Source organism: Hipposideros armiger, unplaced genomic scaffold, assembly GCF_001890085.2.
Source record: "Hipposideros armiger isolate ML-2016 unplaced genomic scaffold, ASM189008v1 scaffold_148, whole genome shotgun sequence".
Taxonomy (NCBI): domain Eukaryota; kingdom Metazoa; phylum Chordata; class Mammalia; order Chiroptera; family Hipposideridae; genus Hipposideros; species Hipposideros armiger.
This window is the reverse complement of record NW_017731498.1, coordinates 200,102-228,045: the sequence shown is the minus strand read 5'-3', so window position 1 is coordinate 228,045 and position 27,944 is coordinate 200,102. Positions and strand designations below refer to the sequence as shown.

Genomic DNA, 27,944 nt, shown 5'->3' with positions numbered 1-27,944 from the left:
TCTTCTCTTCTCAAATACTAGAAATGCTCTTTAAAGTAATCTATGAGATGTTTAGGTATTTCCTTCCCTACATTTTAGACGTGATCTTTTCCTATTTAAATAAATAAATTTAAATAATTAATAATAAATAAATAAAGTTAAATAAATATATTGGTACATACTTTTAAAATGTTGCCCTATTCTTTTTTAATCATAAGATTTATTTTAACATCAGAAGAAATAATTCTTTTTTTTTTTTAAGGTTTTATTGGGGAATTGAGGGAGGGGAACAGCGCTGGGGAATCGGGGGAAGGGGAACAGACAAGTTGCTGTCCTTTTGGTCTTCAGTCTAGTTGTTGCTTCACTGGACATTGCTTCACTGACCATGTTGGAATTATCATTGTGCTCTTCCCGGGTGAGGCAGATCGGTCGCCGGCCTCTGGACGGCCATTCACGGCGGCTCTTGGCAGCTCACACTGGCTGCTGGCCGCTCATGCTGGCTGCCGGCCACTCACAGTAGCTTATGGCAGCCCACTGCAGCAGGGGCTGTAGCTTACACCATCACCGGCGACTCGGCAGCCCAGCTCCAGGTCAAGCTGTTGTTCACCATCTTAGCTGTAGAGGGCAGTGTCAACTAGCCCTCATGTGGGATCCGAACTGGGGCCCTACTACTCAGAGCTGCTGTCCCAAGCTAGCTCTTAACCAATGCACCACTAGGCCGGCCCAAGAAATAATTCTTTATTCTAATTATCCCATCTGTTATTAGCTTTATATGCAAAGCAAATTGTATATTACATTTCCTTTTTATGTATATATGGTAAAGAAAACAAGAATGACACATCACTGTGAAATTATTATATCATGACTTTGTGAAGTAGAATATTGTTTTAAAGTAGTTAAATATTTAAAATACTGATTGATTGTGAAAGGATATATAGATTAAGGTAGAAATCTAAAGGCAGTAAGACTTGGGAAATCGATGAATTATTTTTACTATCTGAAGGAAAAAGAGAACATTTAAATTGAGGCATTTCTTGCCACTTGTTAACCTAACAGAAAGGGTGACAAGCTATCACACATAGTACTGAATGAATGAGAAGATTTCACCCTTAAAAAACAAAGAAAGCTGCATTTGCAGAAGGAAAACTGATCAGACACAGTTTCTCTATCCTAAAATGGAGTTGTCACTAATACAGAAAAGTAGAGGGAGCCAAGAGTGGGAGATGGGCAAACTGATGCACCTTTTACAAAGTCTGGTATCCCCAAGTCAGGGGACTAATAATGATTTAGAAAGACCTCTCCAAGCATCTAGTAAAGTTAAGAAAACCTAAACCTAACTGAGAAGAAGAATGTTCTGAATGTCTGTGTTTCTGTACTTCTGGCCCATTGGCCACTAGGCCATATACACTTTCCTAGCTGAACCTGATTTAATGTATCTGCAGCTTCGCTGTAATTGCCTTCTAGCTATCATTTCTTTTATTATAATCTAAATTTGGAAGCATTGTTGGACAGCCCTGACAGGAGTATATTCTTTTTGTCCCCGTGTTTGAAGGCCTGGAGTGAGGAAGGAAGGGGAAATGTACACTCTGGGCTTGGCCTGGGCTTGTTTCTGGATGATGGTCAGGGATCCCTGCTCTGTGACTTTCAGCTGGTCCTTCTTCAAGTTGATTTGGTTGGACCAGTGCTAGGCAGTCTCTACCATCTTGCAAATTTCCATAGCTTCCAGTGCTTTTCTAGAATTTTGTTGCCCTATTTCATCTGATGACTGTACCCCTAAGATTGGACCCCTGGTGTTTTCAAGAGCTTCCTGAAGGGAACTGAGAGCTCTGGAGCCTTTCCCAGCTAAGGGATTCTTTAGGTGGAACAGGTGGCTTTGAACTTAGTGTAAACGTCCAGCAATGACTTAACACATCTTTTTCTCTTTTTTTAATATATGAGGTATGCCTGCATTCTGACTGATGAAAGTCTTTTTTCAGGGAAAGTTTCAGCCTCTAGATCAAGTTGTGGTGGATGACATGTTCCCAGATTGCATCTTGTTGCTGAAACTCCCCGAACTTGAAAAGTTACTTCAACACGTGACAGAGGAAAAAGGTACAGTATATAGCCCTTGAAAAATCAGGCTATGGCTGCCTGAAAGGCCGGGCATCTGTCTGGGGATGTAGTTGCTTGAAGGCTCACTGAATGTAATGCTTATTCTCTGTGGGCCATTGGGGAAACTGTCATCCAGATTTGCTTCCACTTGTCAGTACTAGTCCTCTTACTGCTTTGGATTGCTCATTCTTTGACATTCCAACCAATGAAATGTGGTGGCCTCTCTCCTGCATGGCCAGGCTTCACAAGGCTTCTGCTTTAGTCTCAGTTCTTTGATTTAGTCCATGACTTTGACTGCTTTCCGCTTCAAGTTTCTTATTTGTAAAATTACATAAAACCTATACCTTCATTGATTTAAGAAGCATTTATTGAACGTTTAGTAAGCAGCATACATTGAACACTGGTGCTAGACTCTGGGAATACTTACAAATGAGACGTCATTCTTTCCCTTACTTAACTTTGAGTCTGATAGGAGCAAATGACAAGCAGGGCAATGACAGTAGGGACTAATGGAAGTAATCTCTGAGTTTTCTGGTGATGCAAAGTACAAGTTTATAACTTGGCCTGGGTTGGGTGGGATTCGGTTCGGTGGGTATATTGTGTTACTCTCCTGGGGGAAAGGACCTCCAAGTGGAGTCTTGGAGGGATACATCAGAGTAGCAACATAACAGAGGCATGAATGTATGGAAAAGTTTATCATGTTCAGGAAGTTCCAAGGAGCTCAATGTGGCCGGAGTATAGGATCGCAGGATGGGTTTAGGTTAGTAAGGAAGGAATGGGGCAGGAATGCTGGGCAGGGGTTCGGATAGCAAAGGGCATTATATTTGTGTGGACTATACCTAATGGTACTGGAGTGTCAGCAAAGTTTTAAGCTGGGAACTGAAATAGTGTAGAGTATGTCGGAGAAGCTAAGGCCAGGTTCATGGAGGCTGCTGCAATGATGGTAGCCTGACCTTAGGAGATGGAACTAGAAGGAAGTAGCAATTTGGAGGTAGAACAAACCCTATTTGGTGATTGGATGGTAGTCAGGAGTAGGGGGAGTCAAGGATGACTTCTGGGTTTGTGCCCATCCTGGAGACAGGGAACATGGGTGGGAGGAACAGGCTGGGGTAGCAGAGATGAGTTTTAGTTATTATTCATTTGAATTTTAAGAGGAGGAAGTGAGGCAGCATATGTGAATTGTGTTTTGACAGGCTAGAGAAACACTATACAAACTTAGTATCAGTGTCTCAAAAAATCATCCAAGTAGTTTCAGGGTTAATATGGAAATGGTGTGGGAACCAAAACAACAGGCTGATAAGTTGTGGTTTGTTGGGGTCATGGACAGTTTGTCCAACTATGGCAGTTCTTCTGGGACCACAAAAGTGGAGATTCCAAGAAGTGTAAGCTTACAGCGGGAAAGGGGAGAACCTCATTCTACACTTGAGAGGTCTACTAAATTCACACTTGGCCAGACTTAGAGCTCGATTTTGGATCTGAGGGGTGTGTGATGCCAAGGTTTTATCAAAGCAGTCCATTAAAGACATTCCCTGATGCTGAGCTTGGCAGGAGACAGCAGTCTTTTTCTGGGTGACAAACGAGTAGCTCATAACCATTTTTGAAAGCTAAGCAATGATGAATAATTACAAGTCATTTTAATTTTGTCAAGTTAACACAAGTTGAAAATGCAATTAGCTCCCATTATCCAAAATTCTTATAATAGCTGTGTAAGAACAGTTATCGTAAACCCAAACCCAGAAACCCAGATTTAGAAAGAATATTAATGCGTTAGCATTTGTTAGCTTACAGTCTCTGTTTCAGTTAACCCCCTCTCATTCCTTCCTTCTTGCATACCAAATCCCTGACCTCTTATTGAATTGTTATCTGAACTCCTTTTCTAATATCTTTCTTTCACTTCTCAACGTCACCTAGCTCTTGGAAGTTCTGCTGTATTAGAAGTGCATACCCGATACATACCTTGTTTGACTGGCTCTAAATAACTAGCTGTAACCTTCAAATACTGTGCATGTCCCTTTGGAGTTTCATGGAAAAGATATCTATCTACCTCAGTATGCTCTCTGTATATAGAACTCACATAAATAAAAACATTTTACACATTTGTCCTCTGGGTCAAGGGTTGAAGCAAGTAATGAGGAATTGCTTCTGTGTAATTTGATGAAGAGGCCTTTTTGAGGATGAGGCATGCAAGATCTTATTATTTCCTTTGTTTTTAACTTTGTTTTTAAACCTTCCATTATTTTAAGATTTACAGACTGTAATTTATTAGGGGAAGAATTTGGTTATGAAGAAAACTGCCAAGACATCTAGAGAATTGCATACATCATTTTTTGTTTTTTTAAGATTTTATTGGGGAATTGGGGGGGGGGAACAGCGTTGGGGAATCGGGGAAAGAGAACAGAGAAGTTGCTGTCCTTTTGTTCTTCAGTCTAGTTGTGGAGGACGTCGCTTCACTGGCCCTTGTAGGTATTATCACTGGGCTCTTTCCGGGTGAGGCAGTCGCTTGCTGGCCATTGGATGGCCGCTCACGGTGGCTCACGGCCATTCATGAAAGCGCACGCCAGCTGCCAGCCAGCCCCACTGCAGCCTGTGCTGTCGCCTGCGACTCACAGCAGCCCAGCTCCAGGTCAAGCTGTTGTTCACCATCTAAGCTGTAGAGGCGCAGCGTCACTGGCCCTCATATGTGGGTCTGACCCGGGGCCCTGCTGCTCAGAGCTGGCGTCCCAAGCCAACTCCTAACCAACATGCCACTCGGACAGCCCTGCATACATCTTTTACTGTGTGAAATTTAATCTGCATTACTTTGTGTTTTGCCTGTCATTAAAAAAGAAAGAAAGAAAAATTTGAGGCCTAGAAGTTTTAGAAACTTGATGTATGTAAAGGTTGAAAATGAAAGTACATGGGCAGGTGAAGCAACTTTTTTAATTAAAAAAATTTAAAGATGTAGGAAAAAGCTACAAATATTGTTTGTACGCAACCCTGGTTTATCAACAAATGTTAATATTTTGTTATATGTGCTTCATATTTCTTTTGGGGGGAGAATTTCTTTAGGAACATTTTGGTAATCTGATCTCAGGACCTGATGGCCTGCAAGGAAAATTAAAAAATGTATTTGCTATATAGTTTTGAACAAATCATTCAAAGTTTGCAGCATTCTTTATCTGTGAGATGAAGAATTTGAAGAGTTGAAGGTATTTCCTATATTCTTTCATACATTATATTGGGTTGTCGGAAAAGTCATGACATATTTTTTTCTATGTTTTTCATTGCAAAAATGTGTCATGACTTTTCCGACAATCCAATAATTAGTATTCTGCAAATTGTTCTAAATAGTAGTTTTAAATCATAAAATAAAACTTTCATTTTCTTAGCTTTATAGTGTTGAGATTTCTGAATGACCAACGTATTAATGTTATTTAAGTATTGCCATTTAATAATACCTAGTCCTACCACAAAGAGATGCTTCAGGAATTGAATGAAATAATACAAGTAAATCAGCGTCCAGGGAGTGCAGGGTATATAATACTCAATAAGTGATAGTACTATTGAGGCTTCCAAATTAGAAATTTTAAAATTATTTGCTGATGGTTAAGTACTAGGTACACAGTAAGCGACCAATACACATTTGTTTGATGGTCCATTTATGAATATATATTCAAGTGGTTTAAATAGGAGAATGGGGATAATCAGCTAACAAAGATATCTTCCATATATTGAGAAATTATTCTATACTATCTCTATGCTTATTGTTTTACATATATTATTGAATTCTTGCAGTAATTCACTTTCATTTTTATTATAACCTGCATTTTATTTTTTTAAGATTTTTTTTTTATTGGGGAATTGCGGGGATGGGAATAGCACTGAGGAATTGGAGAAAGGGGAACAGACAAGTTGCTGTGGTTTTGTTCTTCAGTCTAGTTGTGGAGGACGTTGCTTCACTGGCCCAAGTTGGCACCATCATTGCGCTCTTCCTGGGCGAGGCAGATCAGTCGCCGGCCTCCAGACGGCCGCTCACTGCGGCTGCTGGCCTCCGGCCATACACGGTAGCCCATGGCGACCCACTGCAGCAGGGGCTGCAGACTATGCCGTCGCCGGAGACTCATGGCAGCCCAGCTCCAGGTTGAGCCGTTGTTCAGCATCTCAGCTGTAGAGGGCAGCGTCACTGGCCCTCATATGTGGGATCTGAACCGGGGACCTCTGGCGTCCCAAGCCAGCTCTTAACCATCGCGCCACTCGGCCGGCCCTATAACCTGCATTTTTACAAATGAGGAAACCGAGGCTCAGAGTTTATGTTAACTAACATCATAGAATTTGAAGTGGTAGAATCAAGATTTGAACCCATGTCTGTCTGATAGCAACTCTTTCCCTTTCTTCCTACAACTGTGTAACACTTCCAAAATACTGTTAGAGTTTTAAGATGTTGTCTCATTTAAAAAAAATAGAAACTTAAAAAAAAAAATCTTGTATATCACCTCTTAATAATTTCCCTTTGTGAATCAAAAAGAGAGCGAAAGGAAAGGAGACAGAAAGAACTTCGATAGCTTAAAGAAAAGGCATTTTTTCTGATCCTGGCAGTGAGCTTTTGGTTTTCAAGGCACTATATTATCCTGTTTTAATAATTGCTTTGGGTGCTGGCTACTTATTTGATTTGGGGTTAGTGTTTGGTTCCATTCTTTGTATTTTATTGCTAGGATTTTTAAGAAACAAAGAAGACTGCTAAAGAGTGGTCAGATACTATCCATGACAGGGAGCACAAAGATAGAGAAGGAAGCTGATGTTTTTAACTTCCATCCTTTCCACAGGCACTGTGCAGATAGAGTAAAACCTGAAATACTCAAATTCCCCAGCCAGCTATTTTGATATTAGACTCCAAATGCTGTCTCAAAAGTCAGTGACATTAAAGACCTGGATAAGCCCGCTACATTTATGAAAACCTTCCCACCGTGCCTTCTCCCTGCTGAATAAATCCAGCCACGGCTGTTTGTATCCTGCATGATGATGGCGGTGACCTTAGTTAGCACCGCCTGCTTTATTAGTGAAGGAAATGATGTGTCTCTGTTTGCTAGCTCTGGAGCTCAGCACGTTTTTCACCAAAGAAGCTCACATTCAGTGGAGAGATGACAGAGCCAAGGACTAATAAAGGGTTATGAACTTTATCTTGAGTGTAACACTCTGTTTCATATTGCAAGCAAAGGCTGCACTGCGCTGTCCAATGTGATTAACAGGAAGAGCCAGGAAAGCTTACCTGATTAAAATGCCCCGACTACAGTTGCCAAGTTTCTATCCCCAGGAGGCAGGAAAAAAAGAGACCATATGAGTTTCTCAGTTGTGGAAAACATTGAGAAAGTAGATGTGAAAATATGCTCTAGGCAGTTTGTTCAACAATACATCAGGGAAATTCAGGTTTGTGAACCGATTACCCAATTGCTGAACATGTTATTTAATTGTGGACTCACTTTTATTCCGTCTTTATTTTGTAAACCCAATCTTTCCAGATGTTTGAGACCAGTTTTATAGGCACCAGACACATTAGGGAAAGAAACCTTTCCAGCATGTGTGCATATTATCTAACTCCCTAACTCTTGCAAATATTAAATTTAGGACATGAACAAACATGTTATGGTATTTTTTCATAACTTTGGGTAATCTGTGGCCTTCGTGAGTATTTTAAATCTCCTTGCTTATAAAAATTTGTAAATTTTAAAGTTAAGCAGTACTTACTTTATGCTCTTGGTCCTTGTGTAGCATTGTGAAATATTCATACTGGGTATTTCTTGTGATCTTGTCCAGGGAATGTTTAATTAAAAGTAAACTTATAATTAAAAAAACTTACTAAGAAAAAACTCCAGACCCAACTGGCTTCACTTGTGAGTTCTGCCATACTTTAAGGACGAAATAATATTCAAAAAAATAATGATACTTTCTCAAACTCTTTCAGAAATTAGATGAAGAAGGAATATTTCCCAACTGATTTTGTGAAGCCAGAATTACCCCAATACCAAAATCAAAATTATTACAAAAAGAAAACTAGACCAATATCCTTTATAATAGACTGAACATTTTTAAACAAATATTAGCGAATCAGATATATAAAAAGGATAATGCGTTATAACCAAGTGGGGTTTATCACAGGAATGCAAAGACAACATTAGACAATCAATCAGTGTAATTCATCATATTTACACGTTACAAAAGAAAACCTGTATGATCACCTCAATCGATGCAGAAAAGCATTTGACAAAATTCAGTCATAATATAAATTCTCAGCAAATTACAAAAGAAGGGAACTTCCTCCGCCTGGTAAAGGGTATCTATGACAAACCTAAGCTAACATCATACTTCATTGTTAAAGACTTCTGTCCTAAGATTAGGTACAAGATGAGGATGTCCACTCTCACCACTTTTATTCACCATTGTAATGGAAGTCCTAGCAGTTTCAATGAAACAAGGAAAAGATAAAAGGTGTACAGATTGGAAAGTAAATAGTGAAACTACTCAAAAAAGTATGGTCATGTATATAAAAAGCTCAAAAGAATCTACAAAAAAAAATCACTAGAACTAATAAACAAGGTCTCAGGATACAAGGTCAATATACAAAAATCAATTGTATTTCAGTATATTAGCAGTGATTTAAAGGACAATGGAATAAAAACATACCATTCATAATATCAACAAAAGTCATGAAGTTCCAGGGATAAATGTAACACAGTATATACAAAACCAGTACACGGAACGTTATAAAATATTGCTGAGAGAAATTAAAGAATTAAGTAAATGGAAAGATATACAATGTTCGTGAATTAGAAGAATCAATATTATTAAGATGTCCATTCTCTCCAAGTTGATCTATAGATTTAATTATTGAGAATCCAGAAGTACACTCACACTTAAAGAGTCAATTGATGTTTTTCAAGATAATTCAGTGGGAGAAAGAATAGTCTTTTCAACAAATGACCTGGAAAAATCAAATCTCCATATGAAAACAACACTGACCCCTCACCTCACAGTCATACAGAAAAATTAACTCAAAATGGATCACTAACTTAGATGCAAAAATGAAAACTATTAAACTTCTAGAAGAAAACCTTTGTGATCTTGGAGATAGGCAAAACTTTCTTAGGGCACAAAAACCACTAGCCATAAAAAAAAAATTATGAATTACATTTCATCAAAATTAATAGCTTTTGTTTTTTGAAAGGCACCATTATGAAAAAAAGAAGATAAGCCGTAGTTGGAAGAAACTGTTTACGTGGCATATATGTATCTCAAATGCACAAAGAACTCTTTTAATACAATAATAAGGTGATGTACAGCCCAGTAAAAAATCAGCAAACAGTTTGAACAGACACTTCAGGAAAGATTTATGAATACCCAATAGGCACATGAAAAAATGTTCAATACCATTAGTCACTGGGGAAATGTAAATTAAAACCACAAGGAAATATTAATATCCACCAGAGTGGCTAAAACAAGAAAGACCGTAAGTTGTGGAACAACTGGAACTCCCCTACCTGGCTAGTGGAAACATAAAATGGTATAACTGGTGATTTCTTACGACTCAGTAATTCTGCTCCTAGATATTTACCCAAGACTTATGAAAACATAAACTTCTGCTGTGCACAGACTCATGCGAGAATGTTCAGAGCACCCTTTGATTTCATAGCAACTTTTTTGAAATAGCCAAAAGCTAGCAACAACCTAAATGTCTTTTAGTAGGTGAGTGGGTAAACCATATGTGGGCTATCCATACTATGGATACATACTCCATAATACAAAGGAAGGAACTATTGCTAGCTGCAACAAAATGGAATAATCGCACAGAAATTATGTTGAGCAAAAAATGGTGGTCACGAAGAAGTACCTCATGATTCCAGAATAAAGTAAGAACGAATCTATAATGATAGCGGATCAGCGGTCATGTGAGGTCTGGGTAGGAATGGCAGAACTGACAGCAGAAGGGCTCAAGGGAACTTTTTGGGGTGATAGTTACATGACTGTATGCATTTGTCTATGTTCCTCAAATTGGGCACTTAAAATGGGTGTATTAATCATGAACAGTTACTAAATAAAATTGATTTTTTTTAAATGTAGTTACTGATCAGCACAAGAAGCTAAGCCTCCTGATTTGTGACAGTTTTTTGTTTGTTTGCTTTTTCCTCCCCCATTGTCCCCTACAAGATATTGTTGGCTTTTTCCCATCTCCCGTGGAATCCAATGATGCAAGGTGGGAATGAGTAATGGCTCCAAGATTTGAGCCTGGGTGTCCAGGAAGGTGGTTTGGGAGGAAGGTGGTCAGTTTGGCTTTAGGCACACAGCCTTACTTAGCTCAGGGCGGTGGGCTTCCTTGTTGGGTTTATTTTATTTGGTCTTGTTAGACAGGATGAAGTCACCCAGGAGAAAGGTACAGTTGGCCTCAAAGGAGGAAGTGGAGCTAGAAAAGAATCAAAGGAAAAGTCATCAGAGATGTAGAGAAACCAAGAGAAAGGTTTTATAGGACCATGGCGGAGAGGTTTTTCCCACAAATCACGGTCAGAAGTACTGAGGTGGGTGAAGAGCTCATTGATCTTGGTAAACTGAACATCAGATCCACAGCTTTCCAGTCAGCTTGAGAAAGAATCCCGATGCTCCTGCTTATAGCTCAGTGACTTTGGGCAATTGACTGTACCTCTCTCAAACCCGGCCCTTTACGATGGGGACAAATAGTGGTTTTCGCTGGAGATTCATTCTGAGCACTCCGTGTAAAAATGTGTTTAAGGAATGTAGCACAGGCCTGGATGTAAATTAGTTTCTGATGCTATTATCAGTAACAGGTTTTCAGTTCTGATTTATTGTTAGCTAACATTAAGTAAGTTTTGTTATGTGCCAGGTGTTGTCCTATCGGTTTTATATGGGTCATCTCATTTAATAGGTGAATTCCCAAGATGACATTGTGCACTGCGTGGGCCCATGAAGTATGGCTCAGGGCCTGCGGTCTCTGCATTTTCTGAAAGAGTGTTTTCAAGAGTGAAAGGAGTAGCCTGCAGGGGCCTTAGGGCATGGGAGAGAGGAAGGAAACTGGCAGGTTGTAGAATGGTCTTTCAGGGAATCTGGAGGTAGAAGCAAGAGGGAAGTGAGTAGTAGCATCAAGGTAGGACTTCTTAGGAGAGCCCTGAGCCCAGAGCTTTTTTGGAGGTTATTTGTCTCAGGCAATGAACGGCACTTCTAAAGTCCATTCAGCAGTATACATGTATTGGGTGATTGTTGCCTGCTTTATAATTGCCCTAATGAATGTAGAGTGGGACATTGCCTCTGACGGAAGTCTCCTCTGCGTTGGTTAACAGCAGGCCGTTGGCCCAGGCAATCCTGGCTTCAGGGTAGCACACCTTGCACCTTGGAGTTCCCAGACTTCTGACAGGATGCATTCTCTTTTTGTTATTCCAGTAACATGTCCTCAGGAGATGGGTGCAGAGTTCCATCCTGCCTCCTGTTGCCCCCAATGTTGACAACCAGAAGCTAAAATGGGACCTGGAGCTAGGGCCAGAAGCTAGGAACATCCAGGAGCTAGGGCCAGGGACCTGCCAGCTCCTCCCCCATACAAGCCTTTCAGTGCAACTCAAGCTGTTTAACAGGCTGCAGAAAATGATTGCCAAATAAGCAGTTTCCATTTCCCACCACAATTACCGAGAGAACGAGAAAACACCATTCTGTCTAACTCTAGGATGGCTCCCACAGAGCCACACTCATTTGGCTTTAGGATTTCCAGTGGTCACAGGATAACTCCTGTGGAGGCAGGAGGCTGAGAGTGGAAGTGCTGCCTCCGCTGATTGCACAGAGACCAGGAAACCCTATGAATGAAGTGTTACCGAGGAAATAATGGTTCATTGACAACATACAAGATAACGCTGGGTGGACTGTGGACAGGAAATATAATTTATAAGATGTGAAACTTTTATCCCTGTAAAAGGGCCAGTTTGAGCCTATCGTAAATCTAAATTCCCCTGAAATAGCAATGTTTATATTGTAATACAGTGAAAGAGAGATATATATTTTCTTCTTCCTCTTAATCTCACCAGGACAGTACTGATTGGTTAACAAGATTTTTTTTTGGAGGGGGTGGGGAGGTCTGGAATGAAGTTCACAGGCATCTGCATTTAATTTCAATTGTATTTTGAGGGATTTCCATTTTTTAGAAAAAAAGCCTTTCATTGAAAACATTGAGGCAAACCAGAAATTATTCAGAAAAATGAAGTTTGCTTAGAAAGTTAATTTTCTGTTTTAAAAATTACCTTTTCTACAGATTTGTTAGTGTAATTTGATGATATTCTTAAATTCCCACTCATTTAGTGGTTGGATGAAACCTAAGGTACCCAAATTCTGTTTTGGAATTTTTTTAATGTCTCAAGTATGCTCTTGGGTTTGTAAATTGAGTTTTTCAAGAATATAAACTATGAAATATTTTTAAATTATCTTGTATATGATATAACCTTATGAGTTTTCTTTTTGTTTAACCCACTATGCTCAGTCTTTTTTTTCTTTTAATTTAATCCAGAAATAGGCAAAAAGAAATATTACAAGTACAGCAAAGAGAAGACATTAAAGTGGCTGGAAAAAAAGGTATAGTACTTCTCTAGTGCCTATGGCAGAAAAAATTCAGTGCTCCTTTTTAAAAATCTTTAGAGAATATGGTAAATCTTAATCCAAAGACTCTTGTATTTCCAACTAAGAGAGGAAAACTGGATAAAGATATCCAAGATGAGAAGAAATCTTTTGCTTTTCATCCTCCCTAACTTGTGTATCTCTGGAGTTAGCTTGATGTTTTCCTTTGACCTGTATCCCCATTTTCCTATGATCCTCAGCACTGAATGAAAGTTCTTGGCCTTTGTTGGTGTAGAATTGAGTCTTCCAAGCCAGACAATACCAGGTCTGACGTGCAGTGCTACTGTTGGTCCTGCAGGTGTGTCAGGTTGATGTTGCTCATGCAGCCAGGCAGGGGCCTGGGGCAGACTGGATTCAGGCTTAGAGGAAGTGTGTCCCTCTCTGTGTCTGGATGCCGATGAGGGGTCATCTTCCAGGCACACCCTGTACCTTAGTAATCCAAAGAATTAGACCTCATATGAGGTCTGGGGCAGGGTTTTCAAATCGATTTAGTAATTCACACCAGTATTTTTCTTGGAATGGAGTGGAATACAATGGGATAGGATAGAATAGAAGAGAATGTATTAAAATTTAACAGAGTAAGAGCAAGTATTAAGCCTGGCTCTATGAAACATATTTATATGTGTGTTTGAGTTATTGGGTTGGTGTGTATTCCTTACTCTGGGTTGTGGCTAAAAAAAAAAAAAAATTACTTTGAAAGCCATTGGTCTAAGGATGTAGTATAGTATACTTTCACATTGATTAAGAATCTCATTAGAGCAGAACTATTGCTGACAAAGTTTTTGCAAGTCAGTGGATACCAGCAGTTACAGTACTGATTCCTAGGATTTCTCTTCCATCTTCTATCTTCTGTCTTCCATCTTGTGAAGAACGTGTTTGTGTGTCATATGTTACTGGGAACATTAGGAGCATGGGAACATGGAAATGAACCTTGTAGAATTAATCAGGCGCCTACTGTACAGAGTAGTGAAAAGATTATTAAGTGCCCCCATGTTTCACTTTTCATTTGCCTTGGTAGTCTAGGTGAAGAATGAGTATTAAGTGCTGAACAGAATCGTGGCATTTAATTTTTGCTCTTAGCAAATGATAGTGACCTGAATAGCAAAGTTTATATTTATTTTGTTTCCTTAAATTCCTAGGAAGTGGGAAATTTACATTATTTATTTTATTTAAAAAATTACTATATATAAACTTTGTGCCAGCTTCTATTCTAAGGGCTTTACATATATTAACTCATTTATAAGGCTCATAATAATCCTATGAGTTTGATACTGTTTTTATCCCCATTTTACAGAGAGGTTAAGCAACTAGTCCATGGTCACAGAGCAAACCCAAGCAGCCTGATTCCAGAGTCAGTGCTTTCCTTTTGTGTAGCCCGTAGGGAGTCCATGCATTAAAATCCTCCCGAAATGCTGTAGCTGCTGCTCAACCTTTCCCCAAATGTGTCTCATCTTCTGACATCAGCTGAAGAAATACTTCTTCCTGAATCTTAAATGGATTGAGGACCATCTGGGAAGTTGTGGATTTCTAAAATTAGTTCAAAATACCCTAATATTTCCCTTTTGGTTACTTCATAGGTAAATCAGACTGTGGAAGCATTAAAAACCAATCACATAAATGTTGGTGCCCGGGTACAGTCAAGTGCATATTTCTCCGGTCACCAGGTTTCCAGTGACAAGGAAGGTAAGTAAATTGTTTCACTGGAAACGATTTTTGTCTGGAGTAAGTTGCTTACATATAAATGCCTATCTAAATGATTTTAAAATCTTGTTATCTTGGAAGCTTCACATTCTTGCCAGTGTGTACTTATAGATCTTGTGGCAAGTGTGCATTTTATATCAGAACCAAGTAATACTTTTACCATAGATCACTATTGGGTCACTAATTGATGCTTAAATCATTCATTCAGCAAATATTTATTTCGCACTAATAATAACAACCCTCACAGTGCTGGCTTTCATTGATGGAGGGTGTATCGTGTGCCAAGCCTTTTACTAGGTTGCCAGTATACACACATTATCTCATCTTACCCCAGTAAGTCTCACTTAACAATGAGATTCTTGAGGCTGTGGCCAAAGTTGCAACACTAGTAAGTGGTAAAGCTGAGCTCCTAATGGAGCTGGTCTGACCTTTGAGCCCACACTCAACCTTCTTGTACTGTTTGTGAGGCACAGGGTGCCCAGAGAGCTGCCATCTGTTTGCATCCTTCTCTCAAGAAGTGAATGTCCTACTGTAGGTCTCAATATTTCAATTTTAGATGAAAATTGATTCACTTGGAAATTTTTTGTTCTTTTAGGTTACTAAGGTACATTCTTTTGCTTTTTCCAGTGTAGTATAATGCAGTTAACATTCTCAAATGGTAGGGTAGGTCTGACTTTAAACTCCAATTCAGTGGTCCCCTGTTCTAGGTATACAATTCTGAAACATCTCGCTTTAATCATTAAAAAAATAAAAACTAGGAACAGTGGTCTGCTTTGTGATTGATGGTGGTAGACACAGTCTTTGATCTGCAGAAATATATCTTAAACACCTCACACAGGCAGATGATACCTGGCTCCAGCCATTCTGTGAGTGGTGGACAGCTCCGTCGCCATGCTGAGTTTACCAGCTGTGGGAGTCTTTGGTAGGCTTTCACAAAAGATGAGAGGGAATTGAGTTGGATGGTGGATGGATGGATGGACAGACGGACGGGTGGACAGATGGGTGGGTGGATAGATAAAAACATAGATTTTTTTTAAGTAGAAGGGATTTTAGAGGTTATTTAGACAGATCTCATTTTTAAAATGAAAAACTGTGATCTCAGCAAAGTAGATGACTTCTCCAAGGTCCACTCATCCTGGCTAGTAGGCCAGGTCTTCTCCAAGTTCAACATTTTTACCAATTTCTAAATATAAGGGTGTGGGTTTGGCTATATTGTCATTTAGGTTCCAGCCATAAAATAAGCTTTACACTCTTTATGCTAGTTCCTTTTGTAGATCTTTAGTTTGATATGTTACCAGAAGAAGGAAACGAATGATATGTTGGCATTATTACAATCATTTTGTGTATTCATGACTCACTGGATAATTACTAGCACAGAGCCATGAGCACATTTTGAGAAGAGTTGGGTGATAACTTTCAGTTCTACATTGGCAGTAAAAGTCTTTTAACTGAAGAGTTTTTGAGATCAGGTGGTCCAGGCAGCAGTCACTTTTTAACTAATACTGGGGCAAATTCTTTTCTTAACTTGAAGGCAAAAGAGAAAGAAAAAAAAGAATCGAATGACTATCCTAGCAACAAACCTGGGATATTGCTTTTGATAGTTTATATCCCCATGTGATTATCCCATCTTATGATTGAGTTTGATTATCCCCCAGTCTTCTACATAAAACACTGAACTAAGGAACAGGGCTTTAAAACAGATTTTATTGTCTTATGTAACTAGATTTAATGAATACACATTTTAGTACTGAGGATCCAGATGCTTTGGAATTAATGATTATACACTCCGCTGAGTTTAGTCTTTTTACATTTTTTAGGGCATTTTATTAGTTTGGAAGTATATATAATGTTCAGGACTCTTATATAGCAAGTACTGAATAGACATATTATTTCTCTTAAATGAGCATACATTGCTGTTTTATAATTAGATTTATTCTGTATTGAAACAGACCTAGAAACGATTAGTCTTTTAAAAAGACATGAATATTTCATATTGTTACAGCCTATTTTTAAATTTTATTTGTATTCAAGGGCCTCAACTAAAAAAACAACTCTGAATTTTTGTTTTAACTGTCATTTAGTGGGCATCTACTGTGTTGTACTTGTATTATCTTATCTTTGATATCATCTTATATGCTATCTTATCTATCATATCACCCCACTACTCTAACAGATAGATATTAGCATCCCCATTTTACAAATGAGGAAACGGTCTAGGAGCTTAAGTGAGTCTCTAAAGCCAAACAGAGCCAGAATTTGAACTCTGGTCAATTTGACTTTAAAACTACCATAATTATTACTAATTTTTTTGTTTTATTCTCTATTCTATTTCTTTCAGAGGATTATATTCGTTATGCCCATGGTCTGATATCTGATTACATTCCTAAAGAATTAAGTGATGACTTATCTAAACATTTAAAGTAAGTATTGTTCACCTTCAGTCATAATTAAGAAGTACCTTTTTGCTTCCAGATTTTCCAGCAGTATGGTTTCTTTATGGCTTATCACATCACTCTTTCTGACAAGTTATTCTTGAGTTATGTCATAGCCTCTGTGATTTGAAGCTGATTTTTAATGGACATTCATTGATTCAAATGAATTCATTTAGTGCATAGTGATTGTGGGAACTTGTGTCCAGACTGGAATTATTGGTTGGTGTGACTTTAGATGGTAAACTATGTTAAAATTTTCTCTCCAGATAGACTTAACAAATTTGGTTCTTTGTGGTCATTTTAATAGAAATAAAGGTGGAAAAGAAAGAGTAGATGGCATTTAGAATATTTTTGCAAATTACATTTAAAGGCTTTGTACCATTTTCACTGTCATTAAATGTTCACTAAGAACCTTTATTGTGCCCAGCACTTGGAACTCAAGGAAAAACAGTCTGATCTTTGAGGGCAGAAGAGAGGTTTAAGAATTACTTGTGTCTTGTTACGGAGACCACTTCATAGTTGGTGTAGAGGTCTGACCACCGCACTGTATTTCTGAAGCTGATGTTGAATAACATTGTATGTCAACTATAATTATATATACATATAGTCACAGGACGTGGAGTAGAGGGTGGGAATGGAGTCAATGGAATTGTAATAGATAAGCATGATATCGGGGGTGGGAGGGCAGTAGATGGGGGAGAGGGGCTGTTTCTGTGTGAAGGGTGAAAAGGATCACTATTGCATTATTCTGTACACCTGAAACTAACAATAAAAAATAAATAAATAAATGTAAACATAAAAAGAGAAATGTGTACAGAGACACAGGTAGGGAAGAAGGCCAGGGGACAATGCAGGCAGAGATTAGAGTTATGACACCATAAGGCAAGGACTGCTGAGGATTCCTGGTAACCACCAGAAGCTGGAAACGTCAAGGAAGGATTCTTTCCTAGAGCCTTCTGAGGAAGCACGGCCCTGCCAAAACCTTCATTTTGGTCTTCTAGCCTCCGGAACTATGAGAAAATAAATGTCTGCTGTTTTAAGGCCAAAAAAAAAAAAAAAGAATGACTTGATTTGTTTTTCTTCCTTCATAAAGATCTTTGATATAATAAAAAAGACTTTACCTTAGGCTGAAAAAAAAATGTTTTTTCTAGATTTTAGTTACTGTTAAGATTTTATGAGTGTGATGATTTAATAGCTTGCCTGATCCTTATAATAGCTTTATTCTCTGATACATGAAGATAAAATAACTTTTTAATAGATGTACTTGCTGTTTTTAGTAGATTGCATAGGTCCTACTTTAAAAAGCAATTAGTAGTTAAAGTGTGTTGAAAGCCTGCTTTAAATTGGTAACCATATCCTTCTGTTTAATATCTCCCTGGAGTTTTTAATCGCTGCTTATCTAGTTAGAGACCTTATGTATTTGTACTCCATTTTTTTCCCCTAGATTCCTTCCACTGAAATTTTTAAGTTTTTATTAAAGATTTGGAGAGAAAGATATGTCAATTAAACTTATTTTTAGTGAGAGAAAGATAAATTTTGTGTGGCTTTTGTCAACAGTTAAAATAATTTTAACTTTTAAGTATTGGGTTGTCGGAAAAGTCATGATGTATTTTTTCTGTTTTTCATTGCAAAAATGTGTCATGACTTTTCCGACAGCCCAATATATACTATATTGATCATTTATGAAAAAAATACTACAATGCCAAAATGCAAATTTGTAGTGGCTAAAGAAAAGCAATTCCATTTCAACAAATGAGTTCTAATTTTACTTTTAAGTTCAGACAATTCCAATACAGGGAGTTAAGTAGTGAAATGAAAGTTTATTTATTTAGAGAAATTTCTTTCTTTACACTGTGGTGATTGTGCAGTAAGATACATGGTGGTGAAGCTACCAGAGAAGGTAGGACTTACTATTGGGTTGTCACAAAAGCCATGACGTATTTTTTCTGTTTTTCGTTGCAAAAATGCGTCATGAATTTTCCGACAACCCAATAAATAAATGTCAAGTAGGCCCAGCCTTTCTGTTTGCCTGTCTATGAAAACCATGATTGTGATTCTTATTTTTTACTCCTTAGGCTTCCAGAACCTTCAGCTTCATCGCCAAAGCCTCCATCAAAGGTAAGAAGCTGTGACTAAGGTATCTTGGGGGAAAATGTCATGCTTTTATCACATCAGTTTAGTTTGTTCTAGTATATTTTAAAGCATACTAAATCCACCTTGCATTGGGTGATGTCTTGTGGAATAAAGATTGTTCTGGGCTCTCCATAAATATTTTTTATTTTTATAGATTTTACCTGAATAATAAAGTGTTGTCAAAACCCAATAAGAGTTAGTTTAGCCAGATACCTATATAAAAATATTATAGATATATGTTTAATTAAATATTCTTGAATTAGCCAGATCCTATAATTAATTTTATTAATCACCAGGAATACTCTAGATGTAACTATAACTTATTTTGCCCAATCTAATTGTCACTGGCACAAAGGTACACAGAGCATGATTTTTGTAACACAAAGGACCCTTTGAGCAAGGATGACCCCACTTCTTTTTTCTGTACTTGCAGTGATCACTGCAATTTGTGTGTAATCCTTCATCTGTTAGTGGAAAGCCTTTTCATCTCCAGATGTTCTCAAACCACCACCCACAGCTCCCCTGCTCCGGGGACTGCAGCTTGTGTCTGTCTCCCAGAGTGGGAGAGCAGAGAAGCCAGTCCTAAGTTACACCTGGAGGCACTGACCAGGCCTGAGCTCAGGGACAGAACCCACACCTGGGCCATCTTGTCAGTGAGGTCATTGCTCCTGCCAGGAAAACAGCGGATGCCTTAAGAATGTGAAGTGGGCACGTTGTGGATGTTAAACAGCTTGCCTTTTCTCCACCTTCAAGGCGGCCAACGTGCTCAGGATTTTTTTGTATCATGTCCTGTTTGGAGGTGGTGGTCACTCCAAAAACATTTCTTACTTTGACTTTTAGAAAAGGATAGAAAATTTACAGTGCATCAGTGGGAGTTGTGGGCCATTTTCAGCTGATTGTCAAAAGCAGTTCATCTTTTACTCTCTGGAGGAATAGTGCAGGGCAGAAGTCAGTTGCTATAAGATCTCAGGTCAGATCCACACTTCTTCCAGCCCAGTAGTTTGCTGTCTCTGACAGTGGCCCTAGGGGGTCACAGAAATAATTGTCAGACTGTAACTGAGAGGATAGGCGTATTTGGTTCTTTCTTATTTCTCTCCCTCCAAAAACTAAGCATATTTCTTTCTCCCAAATTCTTCCTTGGTAACTTAGAGATCATTCATGAATGGCTTCTTGAAGGTTTTAAAAGCCTTTAATTCTGTTTAGGGTAATACGTTTCATAAGTTTATTATTCTTGGACCCCATTTTCTGTTTTCTTATTTTAATTTCCAAAATTTAAGATGTTTATGATTTCTTCATTTACGATTTAGAACAGGAGTCAGCAAACTTACTCTGTAAAGGCCATGTAGTAAATATTTTAGGCTTCGTGAAGCAGATGGTTTCTCTCGTAGCTACTCAGCTCTGCAGTTGTAGTGCAGAGACAGCCACAAAAAATTCGTAAGCGACCCAGCGCGACTGCGTTCCAGTTGAACTTTAGTTATAAAAGCAGGCGGCCAGTAGATCTGGCCCATGGACAGCGTTTGTCAAGTCCTGATTTAGATCTCGGCATCTTGTTTCTTCTAAATCTCAGTCTTACCTCCTGGATTATTTTAGTTGCTTTTCGAGGTCTCTCTCTTACTCTATAGTATCTTCTTGGGGCTTCAGTGTACACATTGCAAACAGTATGCACATGGTAAACGGGGTGATTACCATAGTTTAAACAAGAGTAGGATAATGTCTTCTGCTAGCTTTCCTGTCTGTGTCCAGGATATGATTGATTTTTATAGTAATATAGTTGATTGTTTTTAGGAAATACGTTCCAGTGGCTATTAGGTTTCTTTGTATCTGTGTTATAATCGATAGCACAGAGCTTGTCATCCTTAATATGTTTTGCATTATTTTCTCACTATCGTATGATGCTTATGTTGAAACTCAGCTTCCAACCCTCACCACCTTCCATCCTTTGAATTTATCACTGTCAGTTAGCAGAGATGAATGCAGTCGGTGGATTTGAAGATGCTCCTGAGTTTCTTCCTGCAAATCATTTGTGAGCATAGGACCAATCCGTCCTAGCATTAATTCCTGTGGTACTCTGCCATTTGCTCTTCTCTTTCCTGGACTATGCCCATCTTGTCATACCCTTTGTTACTGTCTTTCTGAGATACTTTTCTATTTCTTTTGAAACATTCCCCCAAATCTATAGTGATTCAGTCTTTCAAATAACAAAAATCTAAGTAAATCTAACAATTATGTTTTTTTCCAACATATTCACAGTGTGCTGAGAATAACAAAAACTAGTTATGTGCAAAGGCTACCACAACCATTTTCTTTTTTATAAGTACTTACAAGTGGTGTCTTGTTTGATAGTGAGACGTTAAAGCACCTGAACAAGTCATTCCTCTTATTAAATGATTGATACTTATAAGGAAACACCTTTCATCTTAAGCTCTTGCTATGAACTCTTTTTTATTTGACTTATCTGTGAAAAGTGAACATGCCCAAATGTTTATAACGACAGGTGTATTGAACATTTTGCCACAGAGGAGGAAAGCAAACATCCTTATAACGTTAAGCTTTTTGTGATATAACGCTTTTATGCCTTCATCATTATTCTCTGAGTTGCCTCCTGGTTGCAGATACTTTTCCTGGTAAAAGTATGCATCACCCAAACACCCTTTACTGTCTTAGTTTTAGTAGAAACATGTATCCTTAAGAAAGTTGCTTGTACATGTACATTCACTTTGCTGGTAGGTAGTTCATACATGATAAGCTAGTCTTTTCCTTTTGAAGATTTATTTGCTAGAGATTGTTGTGTGGCCGAGAGAAGGTTTTGCCCCATTATGTGATGCCCCTCTATTTGCTGCAGTGAAGCTTTTCAAGACATGTTGTTTTATCCTAGGTTCAACATGTGCTGTGGCATCTTTTAGCACTAACTCGACCAGTTCTTTATTTAGCAAAAGCTGGGGTGTGAAGAGTGAAGCTGGGAACAAATCTGTATTTTCTAGAGTGGATCTAAGTTGGGTCTTGTCCACAAAGAGCTTGAAGATGTGTAAAATTCTGAGTTGGGATCACTGTATAGTCAGTGCTCCATGTTAAACATCAAAACTTATCTGCCCTGCTATGTGCCTTTTACCTAATAAATGTGACACAATGTCTTCTATAATGTCAATATCAAGGCTACAGTCTAGCTCTTGACAGGATTCTCATGTTCATTAGTGCAAAATGTTGTGTGAAAGATGAAAAGGCAAAGTAAAGGGTGACTTAGTTGCATTGGGCCTAATGGTAAGAGCACTTGTACAAAAACAGAGATTTCACCCCAAGTCCTCTATTAGTAGCCTTGGGCTGTTCATTTAATCTCTGTGCTTCCTTCTCCTGCTGGCTGCTTGCTTTGCAAGGTTGTTGGTGTGTAGATAAAATGAGATCATTGACTTGAAAGGAAGTTAAGAACATGAAGCTATATAAAGCTGGTAATGAGCTATATTCCTAAGTGGACATGACACCAGCCCAGGAGGTGAATGAAGTGGGGGTTCCAGCTGGACACCTGGCCCCCTTAAAGGAAATTTCCATCTTTGCATCTGTGCCTGCATTCACCCCTTAGACTTTCCTGGAAAGTCAGCAGTCACCGTCCCTGGTACATGTAAAGTGTGTCATCGGTACTGCTAGACTGCCTAGAGGCTGGGGCTGGGACTTGCCTAATTCTATCCGCCCATCACCAGAATTGCTCATCAGAAGGGCTCTGTGGCTTACTTAGTTCCCTAGATAATCAGCAGAATGTAAAAGAGCTTGTAAAAAGTGAGCCCTTTGCAGGGTCACTTAGTCTCATTTGGCCTCAATGTGGGTCCAAGTTGCACATTTTGATTCTTTTAAAATGGATTGATGTGTCAAGGTGACGTTTGACACTTCGCTGCTCTAACATTGCAGAAAGTAAAGTTATCAGATGAGCCCATAGAAGCAAAAGAAGATTACACTAAGTTTAATACCAAAGATTTGAAGACTGAAAAGGTACGTGTGTTCCCGTGTAGTGGATACTCTTGGACTCAGTGGGTGATACTGCATGGGGACATCCAGGAGCGAGTGCCTGCTTGATTGTGATCTTACAATTTTAACCATGAAGAATTATTAGCTTGTGTTTCTGACTTAATCATCAATTGAAAATTGTGAATGACAATGAAAATGTCAAGCAAGGAAGACTTTTTAGGAATCAAAGAAAGGCAATATACTTAGCAAGAATGTGCCTATACTTTGCTCTGTATTCAGTGATAGGGAGGGGCAGAGGGCCTGAGTTGCCTGCCATAGGTAATGTTTTGTCAATTACTGCCAAGAAGCTTCCCAGAATTTATGATGATGACAAAAATTAAGAACCCCACCATTCAATAATCACCCCTGCATATGTTTTTATAACATTTCTTACTAACTTTCATCTTATACATGCATTATAAATATATGTGTAGTTTTTGGTTTTTTTTTTAGCTGAGCCATCCTGCCACCTGTTGGCAGCTCAGCGGCTGCTCAGCTTGGGCCGGGACTCGAACCGCTGTTGCTCAGAGCTCAAACTCTTGAGCGAGCTCTTAACCAACTGAGCCACTCAGCTGGCCCTATGTGTAGCTTTTTAAATTGGCATTGTTTTATATATACTGGAGGTGCCAAAAATATATATACAAGTGGACATTTTGGTCAACGTTGCTCAAGCAGCAGTTCGCCATAATCAGAATTGTCTGGACGCTGATGGTAACCACTTTGAGCACCTCTTGTAATTGGCAGAAGTCATACGTAACTTGTATTCATCTTTTGTTATTGGTATATGTTGAGTATTACAATTTTAATATAGTTTTCCTTTCTTAAAAATGTGTATACATTTTTTTGGCACCCTCTGTATGTATAGTTTTGGGTTCTGCCCTTTACATTTCTGACGATTGTGAAAATGTTCACATCATTAAGTAATCTTTGAAAATGTATTAACTTTTCATTATATTCAATCATGTGTGTTATTTTATTACACCATATGAAATATAATTTATTTAATCATTCCCCTATTTTTGGACACATATCACTTCTTTTTTTATTTTTTGTTTTTATGAAGTGATTCATATTCTTATTTATATTCTGCATGTCTGATTTTTTCATTGACACAATTTATAACTAAGTAATAACAGCTTAAAAAACGAGCTCTTTCCATGATTATTGAGATATATACATATATGAGTTGTGATAAAAAAATATGGTGAATGTTTAAATTTAAAAGAAGTTATTACAGTAAAAGACACATTGCTATTAATCCCCCTCAAAATACTCCCCCTCACTTCGAACACACTTATCACAGTTCTTGCCACTTTCTGAAGCAGTTCTGGAATTCCTCTTTCATGAGTGTCTTTACTGCATCCTCCATCATAACAACACTCCCTGTCACACGTTGCTTCTGGTATGGCAGTTTCTGTCAAATAAAAACATTATAGTGTGTCTTATCCACCTTATTCACCAGATCTGGCACTGTGTGACTTCTGGCTCTTCCCCAAAGTCAAAATGACCATGAAAGATAAACATTTTGAATCGATTCAGGACATCAAGGCAGCCACAACAGTGCAACTAAAGACACTCACAAAAGAGGATTTCCAGAACTGCTTCAGAAAGTGGGCAAGGATGATGGGATAAGTGTGTTCGAAGCGAGGGGGAGCGTTTTGAGTGGGATTAATGGTAATGCGTCTTTTACTGTAATAATTTTTTTTATTTAAACATTCATTGTATTTTTTATCACACCTTGTAAAATGCTTTCCAAAAATTTAGCAGAAATTTGTACTCTCAATCATTATTCCTGATGAGTATTCATCTTGCATTCTTGACATTGAGTATTATGTTTATTCTTGAAAATTTTTGCCTATGCAATCAGGCTACATTTCTTTAACTAGAATGGTTAGTTGTTTTTCCAAATGCTTATTGTCCATTTGCATTTTTGCAAATTGTCAGTTCATGTCTCTTGCCTGTTTTTATATTGAGATAGTAATGTTTTCCTTGTTGATTTGTAAGAGCTCATTCTAAATTAAGGCTGTTAACACTTTTCAGGACATATAGGGTACAAATAATTTTCCAATTTGAGTTTAGATTTGTGTTCATTTGATTTTTAACCACTTGAAGTTTTTCTGAGGATTAAGTAGAGAAATCATTTTTATGGTTTTCTCAGTATTTTTATGCTTAGAAAGACCTTGCCCATCCCAAGATGAGTCAATTTCCACCTAGATTTTCACAACATTTACTCCCCTTAAAGTTTATAAAGATTATATATATATATTTTTTTCACAACATTTACTCCCCTTAAAGTTTATAAAGATTATATATATATATATATATATATATATATATTTTACTCTTTATATGTTATTTATTAGGCATGTGATATTAGAGGATAATCCAATTTACATATGGCTAAATAGCTGGTTATCTCCATGCTTTCTGTAAGCAGGGACATTTTTAGTTTCTCTGTGAGAACTATTTCTGCCCCACCCTTCTAACTACCCATTGTATCCCCCTGGGCATAGCACCAGTGAGATAAGGGGTTGGACCAGATGTCTGTTAAATGCAGGGGATTACTTATCTCAAAGAGACTGTCACTTTTCACTATCCAGTCAAAAAATAAGCCCACTAAATTATAAGTGACAGAATGTGAGAAGCAAAATTTCAGGGATCATAAACTGTGCCCTTAAAAGATACTTTGGCAATGATTTTGTCTCAGTTCCCAGGGAGGCAGCTGATTTCTTTCTTTGCTGAGTCCCATTATTTATACTTCTGCTCAATAAGTTGTGGTGCATCCAAGTAAAATCGGCTGCTATTTACCTTCTGCTATGACACGGCACAAAAACAAACAAACAAAAAAAAAAAGTGACCGGGAAGAGATAAAATTTACAAGGCAGAGATACTTGGAGTCAGCTTTTTGGAAAATATTTCTTTGTTGGAGGGAAAATGGGACAGCTAGCTAGCTGGTCCAGATGCTTTGCAATACAGGTTATCTTTTGAAGATAATAGTGTTGTCCTTGGTTTCCCATAAAGACTCTGAGTAAAATCAGATGGTAAATTGGTGTGAATTATTCATCATGTAATAATACAAGGCTGTAATTCCTCCTCTGACAATTGCTGCCTGTGTCAGTTCCATTGTTTGTGTTATTACACTTAATGCACCCTCCAGAATTATTCCCCTTAAAGTAAACCATTGGTTGGACCATTCCACTCTTTAGAAGGCAGCGGTTTGTCTCCTGCCTCTTTTAACACATTTTGTCTCGTGGGTCTGAATTCTGAAGAGAAATCAGAACTTTTTTTAATAATCACTCCCTTATGAAGCATGTTAGCCACACATGTTTACTTCCCTTAATAAACCTTGAGACATGCATGGTCTGGTTTGATTTGCATGTATGATGTGTAAACATTGCATTCGTAACAACTTTTCTCTCTTATTTTCATTAACAGAAAAATAGCAAAATGACTGCAGCTCAGAAGTCTTTGGCTAAAGTTGACAAGAGTGGAATGAAAAGTATTGAGTTTTTTTTTGGTGTAAAAACTAAAAAAAATGGAAAAAATTGAAACTGAAAATGAAATCTAGCAAAAATATTTTCCTTTCACATGTTCCATTTTTGGTCTTCCTCCATGTCACTGTACTTCCTGACCCTTAATCACCACCTTTTGAAATAAAAAAAAAAAAGAAGCAGTTTTCAGATTCATTTGAACATTTCTTTGTATTTGATTTTTTGTTCCTAAACAAAATATGGGAAAGTAATTGTGTAACTAAATGACTTGTGGACTTTGGAGTCTTCTTTGACACAATGAAAAGTAATCAAGTGAATAGAATTAACCTCTAGCACCACAATTTCCTCAATAAACAGACATATGACAATATTTGAGTGTATGCCTGTTATTTTATGCAACTTCGCCACATGATAGCTATAGCAATACAGTTTTCAGTATATTGAGAAGAAGCAGATAGCAAAACTATCTGATAAACTACTACTTTTTAAAAGCCTTTAGTTTTTGGCTTTTATTTAGTGGTATTTTCTGTTTTATGAATGCATGTTCTTTGTAGAAAATAGAGAAAAGTATAAAACAAAAATTATATTCTCCCAACTTTTCATTACCCAGAGATAATATGGTGCATTTTCTTACAATAATAATTTTTTAAATTATAATTTAATAACTTTTTTTGTGGACATCATTTTGTGAGCATTTTCCCAAGCTATTAAAGTATTTTTCATAAATATGTTTTTTAATGACAGTAATTTTTAATTATTTGGATATTTGATTATTTAGTAACCATGGCCCTATTTTGGATATTTAAATTGTTTCCAAATAGTCACTGTTTACAGAATCAGATTATATATAAATATTTGTCCACATCTACTATTGTTTCCCTAGAATGCATTTTTAGATGTGGGCTTACTGATTTGTAATTAAGTTTTTCATATATATTTGTGGGAATATATTTCACAGAAAGATTATAGTATCTTGCACTCTAATTAATGGTGGTGTGAGTACTTATTCAGTGCTTCCTTCTTAGCTTTGAATATTATCTATGCAAATAAGTGGGAAAAGGCATTATTGTAGTTTTAATTCACATTTCCGATTAATAATGATATTGACATTTTTTCACATTTATTGATCATTTGTCATCTTAGAGAAAATTATCTGTTTATGTCCTCTCTTAAACTGTTAGAGTAGGTGTATTTTTCTAATTGACTCTAAAAGTATTCTGTAATTTAAAGACATTAATTTTTGTCCACTATGTCCATTGTAATTTTTTTCTTGGTTTGTTTTAAATTTGCCTTTAATTTTGTGTATGATTTTTGTCATACAGATTTTTTTTTTTTTTGGTTTTTATGTAGACATATACATAAAGTTTACATAGATTTTATACCTAGAAAGATGTTTCCCTTTACTGGGAGGTTAACTAGTCACTTGTTTTCTTCTAATTTTTTAACAGTTAGTTTTTGTTTTATATTTAATTACTTAAATAAAATAGGA

The 27,944-nt window shown here is 37.6% G+C and overlaps 1 protein-coding gene across 1 annotated transcript in view; it reads left to right on the top strand.

Annotated features, from left to right (window-relative positions):
* The window catches only part of RNASEH2B (ribonuclease H2 subunit B), a 58,922-nt gene extending 32,097 nt beyond the window's left edge, over positions 1 to 26,825 (top strand). The window contains 8 exon segments of the mRNA XM_019650816.1: positions 1,956 to 2,070; positions 12,599 to 12,663; positions 14,283 to 14,388; positions 16,745 to 16,826; positions 18,914 to 18,956; positions 22,869 to 22,949; positions 26,400 to 26,496; positions 26,499 to 26,825. Of these exon segments, the coding sequence (XP_019506361.1) occupies positions 1,956 to 2,070; positions 12,599 to 12,663; positions 14,283 to 14,388; positions 16,745 to 16,826; positions 18,914 to 18,956; positions 22,869 to 22,949; positions 26,400 to 26,496; positions 26,499 to 26,602 (693 nt within the window). The 3' untranslated portion in view covers positions 26,603 to 26,825.
* The last annotated feature ends 1,119 nt before the right edge of the window (positions 26,826 to 27,944 follow it).